The 11,663-nt window shown below is 49.1% G+C and overlaps 1 protein-coding gene and 16 non-coding genes across 17 annotated transcripts; all 17 read right to left on the minus strand.

Moving 5' to 3' along the window:
- Positions 1-223: 223 nt before the first annotated feature.
- Trnal-cag lies at positions 224-305 on the minus strand. Its single transcript has one exon. It is a non-coding gene; the product is annotated as a tRNA-Leu (tRNA).
- An 80-nt stretch (positions 306-385) lies between these two features.
- Positions 386-467, minus strand: Trnal-aag. The gene has a single exon. It is a non-coding gene; the product is annotated as a tRNA-Leu (tRNA).
- A 287-nt stretch (positions 468-754) lies between these two features.
- Trnah-gug lies at positions 755-826 on the minus strand. The gene has a single exon. It is a non-coding gene; the product is annotated as a tRNA-His (tRNA).
- A 382-nt stretch (positions 827-1,208) lies between these two features.
- Trnae-cuc lies at positions 1,209-1,280 on the minus strand. The gene has a single exon. It is a non-coding gene; the product is annotated as a tRNA-Glu (tRNA).
- Positions 1,281-1,558: 278 nt separating this feature from the next.
- Positions 1,559-1,640, minus strand: Trnal-cag. The gene has a single exon. It is a non-coding gene; the product is annotated as a tRNA-Leu (tRNA).
- Positions 1,641-1,720: 80 nt separating this feature from the next.
- Positions 1,721-1,802, minus strand: Trnal-aag. The gene has a single exon. It is a non-coding gene; the product is annotated as a tRNA-Leu (tRNA).
- A 287-nt stretch (positions 1,803-2,089) lies between these two features.
- Positions 2,090-2,161, minus strand: Trnah-gug. The gene has a single exon. It is a non-coding gene; the product is annotated as a tRNA-His (tRNA).
- Positions 2,162-2,543: 382 nt separating this feature from the next.
- Trnae-cuc lies at positions 2,544-2,615 on the minus strand. The gene has a single exon. It is a non-coding gene; the product is annotated as a tRNA-Glu (tRNA).
- A 278-nt stretch (positions 2,616-2,893) lies between these two features.
- Trnal-cag lies at positions 2,894-2,975 on the minus strand. Its single transcript has one exon. It is a non-coding gene; the product is annotated as a tRNA-Leu (tRNA).
- An 80-nt stretch (positions 2,976-3,055) lies between these two features.
- On the minus strand, positions 3,056-3,137 carry Trnal-aag. The gene has a single exon. It is a non-coding gene; the product is annotated as a tRNA-Leu (tRNA).
- A 287-nt stretch (positions 3,138-3,424) lies between these two features.
- On the minus strand, positions 3,425-3,496 carry Trnah-gug. Its single transcript has one exon. It is a non-coding gene; the product is annotated as a tRNA-His (tRNA).
- A 382-nt stretch (positions 3,497-3,878) lies between these two features.
- Trnae-cuc lies at positions 3,879-3,950 on the minus strand. The gene has a single exon. It is a non-coding gene; the product is annotated as a tRNA-Glu (tRNA).
- A 278-nt stretch (positions 3,951-4,228) lies between these two features.
- Positions 4,229-4,310, minus strand: Trnal-cag. Its single transcript has one exon. It is a non-coding gene; the product is annotated as a tRNA-Leu (tRNA).
- Positions 4,311-4,390: 80 nt separating this feature from the next.
- Positions 4,391-4,472, minus strand: Trnal-aag. The gene has a single exon. It is a non-coding gene; the product is annotated as a tRNA-Leu (tRNA).
- Positions 4,473-4,759: 287 nt separating this feature from the next.
- On the minus strand, positions 4,760-4,831 carry Trnah-gug. Its single transcript has one exon. It is a non-coding gene; the product is annotated as a tRNA-His (tRNA).
- Positions 4,832-8,995: 4,164 nt separating this feature from the next.
- Trnat-ugu lies at positions 8,996-9,067 on the minus strand. Its single transcript has one exon. It is a non-coding gene; the product is annotated as a tRNA-Thr (tRNA).
- A 376-nt stretch (positions 9,068-9,443) lies between these two features.
- Positions 9,444-11,649, minus strand: LOC124790517 (cysteine-rich with EGF-like domain protein 2). Its single transcript, XM_047257791.1, has one exon. The coding sequence runs from the start codon at positions 11,577-11,579 to the stop codon at positions 10,488-10,490; it is 1,092 nt and encodes a 363-aa protein (XP_047113747.1). The 5' UTR covers positions 11,580-11,649; the 3' UTR covers positions 9,444-10,487.
- Between the last annotated feature and the right edge of the window lie 14 nt (positions 11,650-11,663).

Raw genomic sequence — 11,663 nt, forward strand, 5'->3', positions numbered from 1 at the left:
CGACAACGGCAAAAATTAGCGTTTCCACTTTATAGAACGTCGTGCTCTGGACACATTTCGTGGAGACGAACGCCAGCAATCGTGACACCAAACTGCGCCTGTGAATCCTGTCGTTGCACCACGCACTGTGCTGCTACGACAATTTAAGAAAGAGACGCTCACGGCTTGCCGCGCTGTTTTCGTCGCGGGTAATCAGTGCTACGGCTTCCGAGACAGAAAACATTGGCAGCGGTGGGATTCGAACCCACGCCTCCGAAGAGACTGGTGCCTGAAACCAGCGCCTTAGACCGCTCGGCCACGCTACCTACGCGCCACGGCGGTCACAGGAGCTGCGTTCTTACCCACGAGACCACACCGCAATGGCACAAAAACGAGAAGTAAAAATTGGCAGCGGTGGGATTCGAACCCACGCCTCCGAAGAGACTGGTGCCTTAAACCAGCGCCTTAGACCGCTCGGCCACGCTACCTGCGTCAGTGTTCTTCGCTTTTGTGGAAACAGTGCGCGACACAGCTCCCTGTTCTGCTGCAACTGGCTGCTCATCCATTGCACCTCAAACAACTGCCCTTTTCGAATAGAGATTAACTACACAGGCAGCTGCCCGCGCTCTGGTGCGGCGGCATTGCGTGTTGATAATGAACTGGTAGTGCCACCTGCAGCCTGCGGAACATGAGTGAAAAATGAAGAGGGCACTGTGATTTCAAACACTGAGTCACAATCGTCACTGCAGCGACAGCAAGGCAAAACTTTAAAATTTGCCGTGACCAGGATTCGAACCTGGGTTATTGCGGCCACAACGCAATGTCCTAACCACTAGACGATCACGGCCACGGAAGCACCGCCGAGAGCAGTTCTCGCGACTGCAAGTGGCGATGCACAGCAAAGCTCAGCCCACACACCACTGTGTCTCCCCACAGCTGTGTCAGACGCGGTCTCCATTACATGTATACTGGCAAGCGAACGTGTCTGCGCTGTTAGGACACTAAGCAGTGTGGTTAGCTGCATTCAACCCCCGTGGCAATGTCTTGCAGTCCTCCAGCTCTGTTGACCACAGGTAGGTGCCTCGATAAGAGGTGGATACATGTCGCATCGCTCTCGCCGTCACTTGTCACCACGAATCGTACTTAACGTAGTTTTCTGCAAGCGTCAGCGGAGCGTCAGTCGAGCTAAGTCAGGACAAGTCGCATAAGAGGAGCAACAAAATGCGCATTTCCGGTACCGGGAATCGAACCCGGGCCTCCTGGGTGAGAGCCAGGTATCCTAGCCACTAGACCACACCGGATAACGACGCCAGGGCTCCTCCTGCGAACACAGCAAGCTATACACAATCTACTTGACGACAACGGCAAAAATTAGCGTTTCCACTTTATAGAACGTCGTGCTCTGGACACATTTCGTGGAGACGAACGCCAGCAATCGTGACACCAAACTGCGCCTGTGAATCCTGTCGTTGCACCACGCACTGTGCTGCTACGACAATTTAAGAAAGAGACGCTCACGGCTTGCCGCGCTGTTTTCGTCGCGGGTAATCAGTGCTACGGCTTCCGAGACAGAAAACATTGGCAGCGGTGGGATTCGAACCCACGCCTCCGAAGAGACTGGTGCCTGAAACCAGCGCCTTAGACCGCTCGGCCACGCTACCTACGCGCCACGGCGGTCACAGGAGCTGCGTTCTTACCCACGAGACCACACCGCAATGGCACAAAAACGAGAAGTAAAAATTGGCAGCGGTGGGATTCGAACCCACGCCTCCGAAGAGACTGGTGCCTTAAACCAGCGCCTTAGACCGCTCGGCCACGCTACCTGCGTCAGTGTTCTTCGCTTTTGTGGAAACAGTGCGCGACACAGCTCCCTGTTCTGCTGCAACTGGCTGCTCATCCATTGCACCTCAAACAACTGCCCTTTTCGAATAGAGATTAACTACACAGGCAGCTGCCCGCGCTCTGGTGCGGCGGCATTGCGTGTTGATAATGAACTGGTAGTGCCACCTGCAGCCTGCGGAACATGAGTGAAAAATGAAGAGGGCACTGTGATTTCAAACACTGAGTCACAATCGTCACTGCAGCGACAGCAAGGCAAAACTTTAAAATTTGCCGTGACCAGGATTCGAACCTGGGTTATTGCGGCCACAACGCAATGTCCTAACCACTAGACGATCACGGCCACGGAAGCACCGCCGAGAGCAGTTCTCGCGACTGCAAGTGGCGATGCACAGCAAAGCTCAGCCCACACACCACTGTGTCTCCCCACAGCTGTGTCAGACGCGGTCTCCATTACATGTATACTGGCAAGCGAACGTGTCTGCGCTGTTAGGACACTAAGCAGTGTGGTTAGCTGCATTCAACCCCCGTGGCAATGTCTTGCAGTCCTCCAGCTCTGTTGACCACAGGTAGGTGCCTCGATAAGAGGTGGATACATGTCGCATCGCTCTCGCCGTCACTTGTCACCACGAATCGTACTTAACGTAGTTTTCTGCAAGCGTCAGCGGAGCGTCAGTCGAGCTAAGTCGGGACAAGTCGCATAAGAGGAGCAACAAAATGCGCATTTCCGGTACCGGGAATCGAACCCGGGCCTCCTGGGTGAGAGCCAGGTATCCTAGCCACTAGACCACACCGGATAACGACGCCAGGGCTCCTCCTGCGAACACAGCAAGCTATACACAATCTACTTGACGACAACGGCAAAAATTAGCGTTTCCACCTTATAGAACGTCGTGCTCTGGACACATTTCGTGGAGACGAACGCCAGCAATCGTGACACCAAACTGCGCCTGTGAATCCTGTCGTTGCACCACGCACTGTGCTGCTACGACAATTTAAGAAAGAGACGCTCACGGCTTGCCGCGCTGTTTTCGTCGCGGGTAATCAGTGCTACGGCTTCCGAGACAGAAAACATTGGCAGCGGTGGGATTCGAACCCACGCCTCCGAAGAGACTGGTGCCTGAAACCAGCGCCTTAGACCGCTCGGCCACGCTACCTACGCGCCACGGCGGTCACAGGAGCTGCGTTCTTACCCACGAGACCACACCGCAATGGCACAAAAACGAGAAGTAAAAATTGGCAGCGGTGGGATTCGAACCCACGCCTCCGAAGAGACTGGTGCCTTAAACCAGCGCCTTAGACCGCTCGGCCACGCTACCTGCGTCAGTGTTCTTCGCTTTTGTGGAAACAGTGCGCGACACAGCTCCCTGTTCTGCTGCAACTGGCTGCTCATCCATTGCACCTCAAACAACTGCCCTTTTCGAATAGAGATTAACTACACAGGCAGCTGCCCGCGCTCTGGTGCGGCGGCATTGCGTGTTGATAATGAACTGGTAGTGCCACCTGCAGCCTGCGGAACATGAGTGAAAAATGAAGAGGGCACTGTGATTTCAAACACTGAGTCACAATCGTCACTGCAGCGACAGCAAGGCAAAACTTTAAAATTTGCCGTGACCAGGATTCGAACCTGGGTTATTGCGGCCACAACGCAATGTCCTAACCACTAGACGATCACGGCCACGGAAGCACCGCCGAGAGCAGTTCTCGCGACTGCAAGTGGCGATGCACAGCAAAGCTCAGCCCACACACCACTGTGTCTCCCCACAGCTGTGTCAGACGCGGTCTCCATTACATGTATACTGGCAAGCGAACGTGTCTGCGCTGTTAGGACACTAAGCAGTGTGGTTAGCTGCATTCAACCCCCGTGGCAATGTCTTGCAGTCCTCCAGCTCTGTTGACCACAGGTAGGTGCCTCGATAAGAGGTGGATACATGTCGCATCGCTCTCGCCGTCACTTGTCACCACGAATCGTACTTAACGTAGTTTTCTGCAAGCGTCAGCGGAGCGTCAGTCGAGCTAAGTCGGGACAAGTCGCATAAGAGGAGCAACAAAATGCGCATTTCCGGTACCGGGAATCGAACCCGGGCCTCCTGGGTGAGAGCCAGGTATCCTAGCCACTAGACCACACCGGATAACGACGCCAGGGCTCCTCCTGCGAACACAGCAAGCTATACACAATCTACTTGACGACAACGGCAAAAATTAGCGTTTCCACCTTATAGAACGTCGTGCTCTGGACACATTTCGTGGAGACGAACGCCAGCAATCGTGACACCAAACTGCGCCTGTGAATCCTGTCGTTGCACCACGCACTGTGCTGCTACGACAATTTAAGAAAGAGACGCTCACGGCTTGCCGCGCTGTTTTCGTCGCGGGTAATCAGTGCTACGGCTTCCGAGACAGAAAACATTGGCAGCGGTGGGATTCGAACCCACGCCTCCGAAGAGACTGGTGCCTGAAACCAGCGCCTTAGACCGCTCGGCCACGCTACCTACGCGCCACGGCGGTCACAGGAGCTGCGTTCTTACCCACGAGACCACACCGCAATGGCACAAAAACGAGAAGTAAAAATTGGCAGCGGTGGGATTCGAACCCACGCCTCCGAAGAGACTGGTGCCTTAAACCAGCGCCTTAGACCGCTCGGCCACGCTACCTGCGTCAGTGTTCTTCGCTTTTGTGGAAACAGTGCGCGACACAGCTCCCTGTTCTGCTGCAACTGGCTGCTCATCCATTGCACCTCAAACAACTGCCCTTTTCGAATAGAGATTAACTACACAGGCAGCTGCCCGCGCTCTGGTGCGGCGGCATTGCGTGTTGATAATGAACTGGTAGTGCCACCTGCAGCCTGCGGAACATGAGTGAAAAATGAAGAGGGCACTGTGATTTCAAACACTGAGTCACAATCGTCACTGCAGCGACAGCAAGGCAAAACTTTAAAATTTGCCGTGACCAGGATTCGAACCTGGGTTATTGCGGCCACAACGCAATGTCCTAACCACTAGACGATCACGGCCACGGAAGCACCGCCGAGAGCAGTTCTCGCGACTGCAAGTGGCGATGCACAGCAAAGCTCAGCCCACACACCACTGTGTCTCCCCACAGCTGTGTCAGACGCGGTCTCCATTACATGTATACTGGCAAGCGAACGTGTCTGCGCTGTTAGGACACTAAGCAGTGTGGTTAGCTGCATTCAACCCCCGTGGCAATGTCTTGCAGTCCTCCAGCTCTGTTGACCACAGGTAGGTGCCTCGATAAGAGGTGGATACATGTCGCATCGCTCTCGCCGTCACTTGTCACCACGAATCGTACTTAACGTAGTTTTCTGCAAGCGTCAGCGGAGCGTCAGTCGAGCTAAGTCGGGACAAGTCGCATAAGAGGAGCAACAAAATGCGCATTTCCGGTACCGGGAATCGAACCCGGGCCTCCTGGGTGAGAGCCAGGTATCCTAGCCACTTTTTCTTTTTTTTTTTTTTTTTTTTTTTTTAGGCAAAGGCACAATGTACGTTTGTAACCGCCGCAACCGAGACAACATCCCGATATTCGGCTACTGGTGTCAGAATAGATCTATCATGAAAACAACATTGATGTGCACCAATCACACCCCGAAGCAGAGAAGACAGCCGGCTATTGAGCGCTCTAGCAGCTGTCTTATAGTCAAAATTCAGCAATGTGAGCGGACGAAGATTGGCAGCAGATAAACGACCAGAGGACTTCGGAATTAAAACAATTTTCCCTACTTTAAAATCGGCAGGCACATCCATCCCTCTGACAATCTCATTTAAAATCTGCGTAAAAATGCCACCCAAAAGAGGCCAAAAACGGAGATAAAATTCTTTAGGCAGGCCGTCTGGACCCGGCGATTTACTGGACGGAGAGCGAGCAATAAAATCGAAAACATCATCTACCTGGAACTCCCGGAGAAATTCGCCGTTCGCGTCAGGCGCGATCGTCGCAGTTAGATCCCCAAAGACATCATCCGAAAGAGACTCACCAGAATCATCGGCAGAATATAGACTAGTGTAATACTGATGAAGAGCACGAACCATTTCCTCCTGTGCACTAAGCTGTCGCCCATCATCCACCGTAAGAGAAGAGATGAAGGAGCGACGACGACGAGTCTGATGCCGTAGCAGGTGGTACAAGGATGTCAGTTCACCTTCAACAAGAGAGTGAGGTTTCGACTTAACTCGCAGACCATCCATCTGTCGTCGTTTAAGGCTCAAGAGCTTGGCTTTAATACGACGAGCATCATGGATCCGCAGTGGAGAGGTACCCGCCGCGTCATATAGTTCACGCAGGACAGAGTAGTAATATTCATACGTGTTCTTAAAATCACGCGTCCTAGCAGCACAGTAGAAAATCAAAGTCTGACGAATCTTGGGCTTGGCAAACGCAGTCCACCAAACCAGCAAGGAGGGGTATCGCGGGACAGAGCGAAGACATCGCTCCCACACGCCACTTATAACATCATCCATAGCACTGTCGGCAAGGTGGGAAACATTTAACATCCACTGGGAACGATAAAGTTTTGCAGGTTGGCGACTAAGATTTACAGTTGCAGTAAAAGCACAATGGTCAGAAAAAACTAGTAGGAATAACATCGACAGAAAGAATTTTATCACATAAAAAATCAGATAAATAGAATCTGTCGAGTCTACTGCATGAGGACGCGGTAAAAAACGTATATTTCACCAGGGTTGGATATTTGTGTTCCCAAACATCACGCAGATGCATCGTACGAACTAAGTCATGTAAATCACGGCAATCATTAAAATTGGGGGACTGGTCTGCAGGGCGTAAAACACAATTAAAATCGCCTCCGAGCAGGAGACTCCGAGGACTCTGGCGCAAAAGATAAATAAGCTCTTCTTTATAAAAGCGCGAACGAGCCACAGTGTGACCCGAACCAGAGGGGGCATACAAAACAACGAGGCGGAGATCAAAAAGACGACAACCAATCCCACGGCCAGAGTCAAGGAATTCAATGTCAGTAATAGGAATGCCCTCTCGAAAGAAAAGAGCAGTTCCTGTTGAATATTCCGGCGCGACATTAAAAACAGTTTGAAATCCAGGTAGAGAGAGATCAGAAAACAACACTTCCTGCAAAAACACTACGTCCGCACAGGCGTCGTAAATAAACTGCCGCAAGGAGGCAATGCGAACGTCGGACTCAATACGGTTAACATTTAAGGTAAGAAAGGTGTATGCTTGAACCATAGAGAGAAAAGCGAGAAAACAAATCACCTACACCGACGCACCAGCGTCACAGTCCATAGCAGGGGTGACGGAGGCATCCGAGGGAGGGGGACTGCTACCCCGTTCCGCGGATCCCTTACGTTTCGGTTTTTTACGAACAGCATTAACGTTCGGCTGAACGCGTAACTTGCGTCGGCTGACGGGCAAGGAAACTTCAGCCGCCGGTGACGTAGGAGGGTCAAGTTCTGTATCCGACACCACCCGCGCCGGTGCACATGCGGGATCCGGGGTCGCGGGGGAAACATCCGACAAAACGGAATGGTCAACACCTGCACTAGCTTCCGGCAAACATGGACTGCACGGAGGCGAAACGTGAGCAGGAAGGTCCGAGGCCGCAGAGTTGGAAGGAAGCGGAGCAGCTCCGCTGGCAGAGGTATGGGGCAGCGAAGCAGGAAGTTGTCGCGGCTCCACTTGTTGTGACATCGAAGTCGGTTCGGAAGACGGCGCCAACAGGCCCGACCGACGACCCGACTCGAGAGAAGCTGCGTCGGAGGCCGGAGGGGCGCCAGCAGCCGCCACCGGAACCGCTACCTCAGGAGGGCAGGGAGCAGCTACAGTACACAGTGGCTCGGAGGATGCCGGTCGCTCGGACTGGGGCATCTCAGGGAGATCCTCATCCGTACTATTTCCATCGTGTGGGCGACGCCTCTTATTATTCAAAAGTGGCACACCCACCTGAGGGACAGACGGAACAACATCAGATTTAGCACGCAAAGGAGGAAATTCTGTATGAGGGGTGCGCAAAACCTGTGGAGGGGCGCTACTACCACTGGACTGTGCTACACCAAGAGCAGAACCACCTGCAACGAGGTCAGCGACCGTTAACTTGCGACGCTGTTCGAGAGAATTTTTTAAAACAAAAACTCTCCGCGGACAGTCGGTACGCACGTGACCACTTTCATTGCACAAAAAACAGGTGCCCACCTGACCACTATATGTTACATGGACACGATATCCACCGATCTGCAGGTGAGATGGAATATTCTGCTTAACGTGCATTTCGACTGAACGAATACCACTGTAACATTGCAGGCGATGTTGGCTTGACCAGCGTTCAAGGCGAATGCTCTTTACATCACCATACTTCTGTAGACCCTCCTTAAGATAGACATTATCCACCTCCGGTGGAAGGTTGTAAACACGAACATTGGTATACGTGATGGAAGCATTGGAAAGCAGCACGGTACTTACAGAATCATCACGATGCCGAAAGAGAACTTGATGACCATATTTAGAAAGAATTTTATCAACCTGAAGTGGGTCCATAAACTTAACAAAGAAAACATACAGTTCGGTATCAAAATAAGCAGTGTGCACCTGATCAGAATGAACACCAAAGGTATCTACCAACCAATCATGAATCTCAAGAGAACTAGGTTGCACATGGCGGGTTGACTTGTCAAAAGCAAAACTAACTGTAGCCTGACGAGGAATAACCTGGGACGACATTTTCAAAATATGCGGTCGAAACCGCTACACAAAAAAACACTGAAATAAGGACAGAAAGTAACACAAGGTACGAAACAACGACGGAGAAACACTCACAGAAGTTGCAACACAACACGTAAACAAAAACGATAGTCCACTATACGTAACGCTACGGCGGAGCGGAAGACTAGGCACGTCCACACTGCACGGCGTCTAAAGCGGAACTGTGCCCCTGAGCTAAGGAGGCTGTTACAGCTTACACCTCTTTGCGATCGCTACAGCCCTCGAGAAAAATACATTTCAGAGTCCTGAAAATGCGTACAAAGATTTACTCTGCCACAACAATTCGCTACCACTGAGGTCCACAGCGATGACTGACGGGTGCTGCCGTCTTTCGTCTATCGTCATCTGTGATCTTGGCTCAGGCCCGAAAAGACACGCTATTTTGAAATTTTCGGTTCAAAGCATTACATTGGCCCATTTAAAATTGTGCTGCCCCCTGTGAGAATCGAACTCACGACCCCTGGTTTACAAGACCAGTGCTCTGCCCCTGAGCTAAGGAGGCTGTTATAGCTTACACCTCTTTGCGATCGCTACAGCCCTCGAGAAAAATACATTTCAGAGTCCTGAAAATGCGTACAAAGATTTACTCTGCCACAACAATTCGCTACCACTGAGGTCCACAGCGATGACTGACGGGTGCTGCCGTCTTTCGTCTATCGTCATCTGTGATCTTGGCTCAGGCCCGAAAAGACACGCTATTTTGAAATTTTCGGTTCAAAGCATTACATTGGCCCATTTAAAATTGTGCTGCCCCCTGTGAGAATCGAACTCACGACCCCTGGTTTACAAGACCAGTGCTCTGCCCCTTTTTTTTTTTTTTTTTTTTTTTTTTTTTTTTTTTTTTTTGTATTAGAAATTTAATAAATGTTGTAAAAAAGCTATTCTGAAAGTAAACAGCACATTCTCCCGTGAGAATTTCTGAAGTTTTAAACATACTATTTTGTGCCAGTGAATAATACTCTCTTTTTACATTTACAGCAAAAAGGCAAAAAGAAATCACTTCTCAACAATGAAACACACAACACAATACTCATTAAGAGCCACATACTGCCACAACAATTTCACAGCGAGTACTGAAGTAATAGCAACTAAATTAGTTATGAATGTTTTGAATCTGGATTACACTGATATTTCAGTTGCAGTAAGACATATTTACCACTTTCTTTCTGTTCTGCCATAGAAAATCAGCTTGTAAAGTACAAAGGCAGATGTAGAAAAATGTGCAATCCATGGGACCATTCTTCCATGCAAATTCATATTACTTAAGAATCAACATAAAAATCTTCCAACAACTTTAACAGTATAACTGCAATATACAGAAAAAGAAACATAGGTACTTTAGTTAATGTTAAAATATTTAACATTTTTTCCAGTTTTAAATAGAAGGTTACACTGCAACTATCACAGAAAAGAGTTTATTACAGCACTCATTTTAATGGTCACATAATAATATAATTATTAAAATACAAGTGTCTTTGCCAGTGGTCCGTAAACATAATAAATTAAGAAAATAAACTGAAACTAACAAACAACATATATAACATTAATATTTGCACAAAAATTTCTTACATGTCTAACTATTTAAAAAAATATCCCTGTGCAAAACACAAACTTGCATTGGGAACCCATCTCTCTCTCTCACACACACACACACACACACACACACACACACACAAAGCCATTGAATACTTGTGCTGAAGGAACTATAATGAAATAACTTAAACATGACTGAATCATTGTGTGAATGCCCTTATGTGCCCTGGGAAGATATACATAGTATTTTCCACTTTGTCATGTCCAGGAAGATGAAAAGTATATCACCAAGAATGTGACTATTAGAAATATTCACCCAAAAGTGCTGATAAAACTGAACAATAAAGCCGCCAACGTAACCTCCACTGACTGATATACCAGTCTTATCATCACACTTTGTTGAGTATTGGACTAGATGCTGGAGCTGAACGTAGGGTGTACTCTGACACTGAAATATATAATGCTACAGACAAGCCTATAGCTCCAGCAACCAAAGTATTCTTCTGAAGTACAATGCAGGTTGCAACACACAGACCGAAGTATGTCAGGTAGCGAGTCAGTTTAGCGTGGAAGTTTTGCCGTGCCTCCATTTCATCTACACAGATGTTGTCTTCCTTTTTGTAACCTTTGGCACATTTAATACACAGATCAGGGCCATCACCATAGCACCCATCACACGCTCTGTCACATTCTAAACAGGAAAAGGATCCCTCATTGTTGACACAAAACTGGTTTTTACGGCATGCTCTGTCTAAGGACAAACACTCATCTACATCAATGCAGCCCATTTTTTCATCCTTCAGCCACCCTTCTCTACATGAAGAACATCCTTTAGGACCTGCTCCGGAACAGCCATTAACACATGACATATGGCAAGGAGAGCAAAGTAGTTTGGTGTCATCACGGTATGCTTCATAGCTAGTTTCATTACATCGATCACAGTTATCACCAGCATAACCAGAATCACACAAACATTTACCATTACCTTTACGTGTGCCTGCACCCTTACACTTTCCATTTTTACCACAAATATTATCTGGATAGCCAGGACATGGTGTACAGTCACTTCCAAAATGATTTTCTGGACAGCAGAACTCCATTTTCTCAATACACAGCCAGCTGTATAAATCCTGTTTTTGTCCGCTAGACCACCATTCTTCAATTAACTGCTCTGCATCTTCAGCAAGCAGATGACACTGGTTCTTGCCACGTTCAACATCAGAGCAAAGCTCCTCCTGTATCTCCACAAGACGCAGTTCACTGCTGGCATAACTGCCCAATTTCTCCTCTTCCCATGCTGCATCACCACCTTCAAATTTACCCCGAGCGGTGCGCTCCAGTCCCTTCTTGAATGATGCAACAACACCTCGGCATGCTTGGCATGGAGGTAGTTTTAGAGAATGTAATTTGTCAACTTTGTCATCTGATACTGCATACAACAAGTGGGTTACCAACATTAATAAAACTGCCTTGCGATACATTTCTGCTTGACCGTCAGTCGTCTGCTACAATTCGAACACGTAATCCATCCATGCTACCGGCAAATCGTATTTCCAGAGTTATAC

Source organism: Schistocerca piceifrons, chromosome 1, assembly GCF_021461385.2.
Source record: "Schistocerca piceifrons isolate TAMUIC-IGC-003096 chromosome 1, iqSchPice1.1, whole genome shotgun sequence".
Taxonomy (NCBI): Eukaryota; Metazoa; Arthropoda; class Insecta; order Orthoptera; family Acrididae; genus Schistocerca; species Schistocerca piceifrons.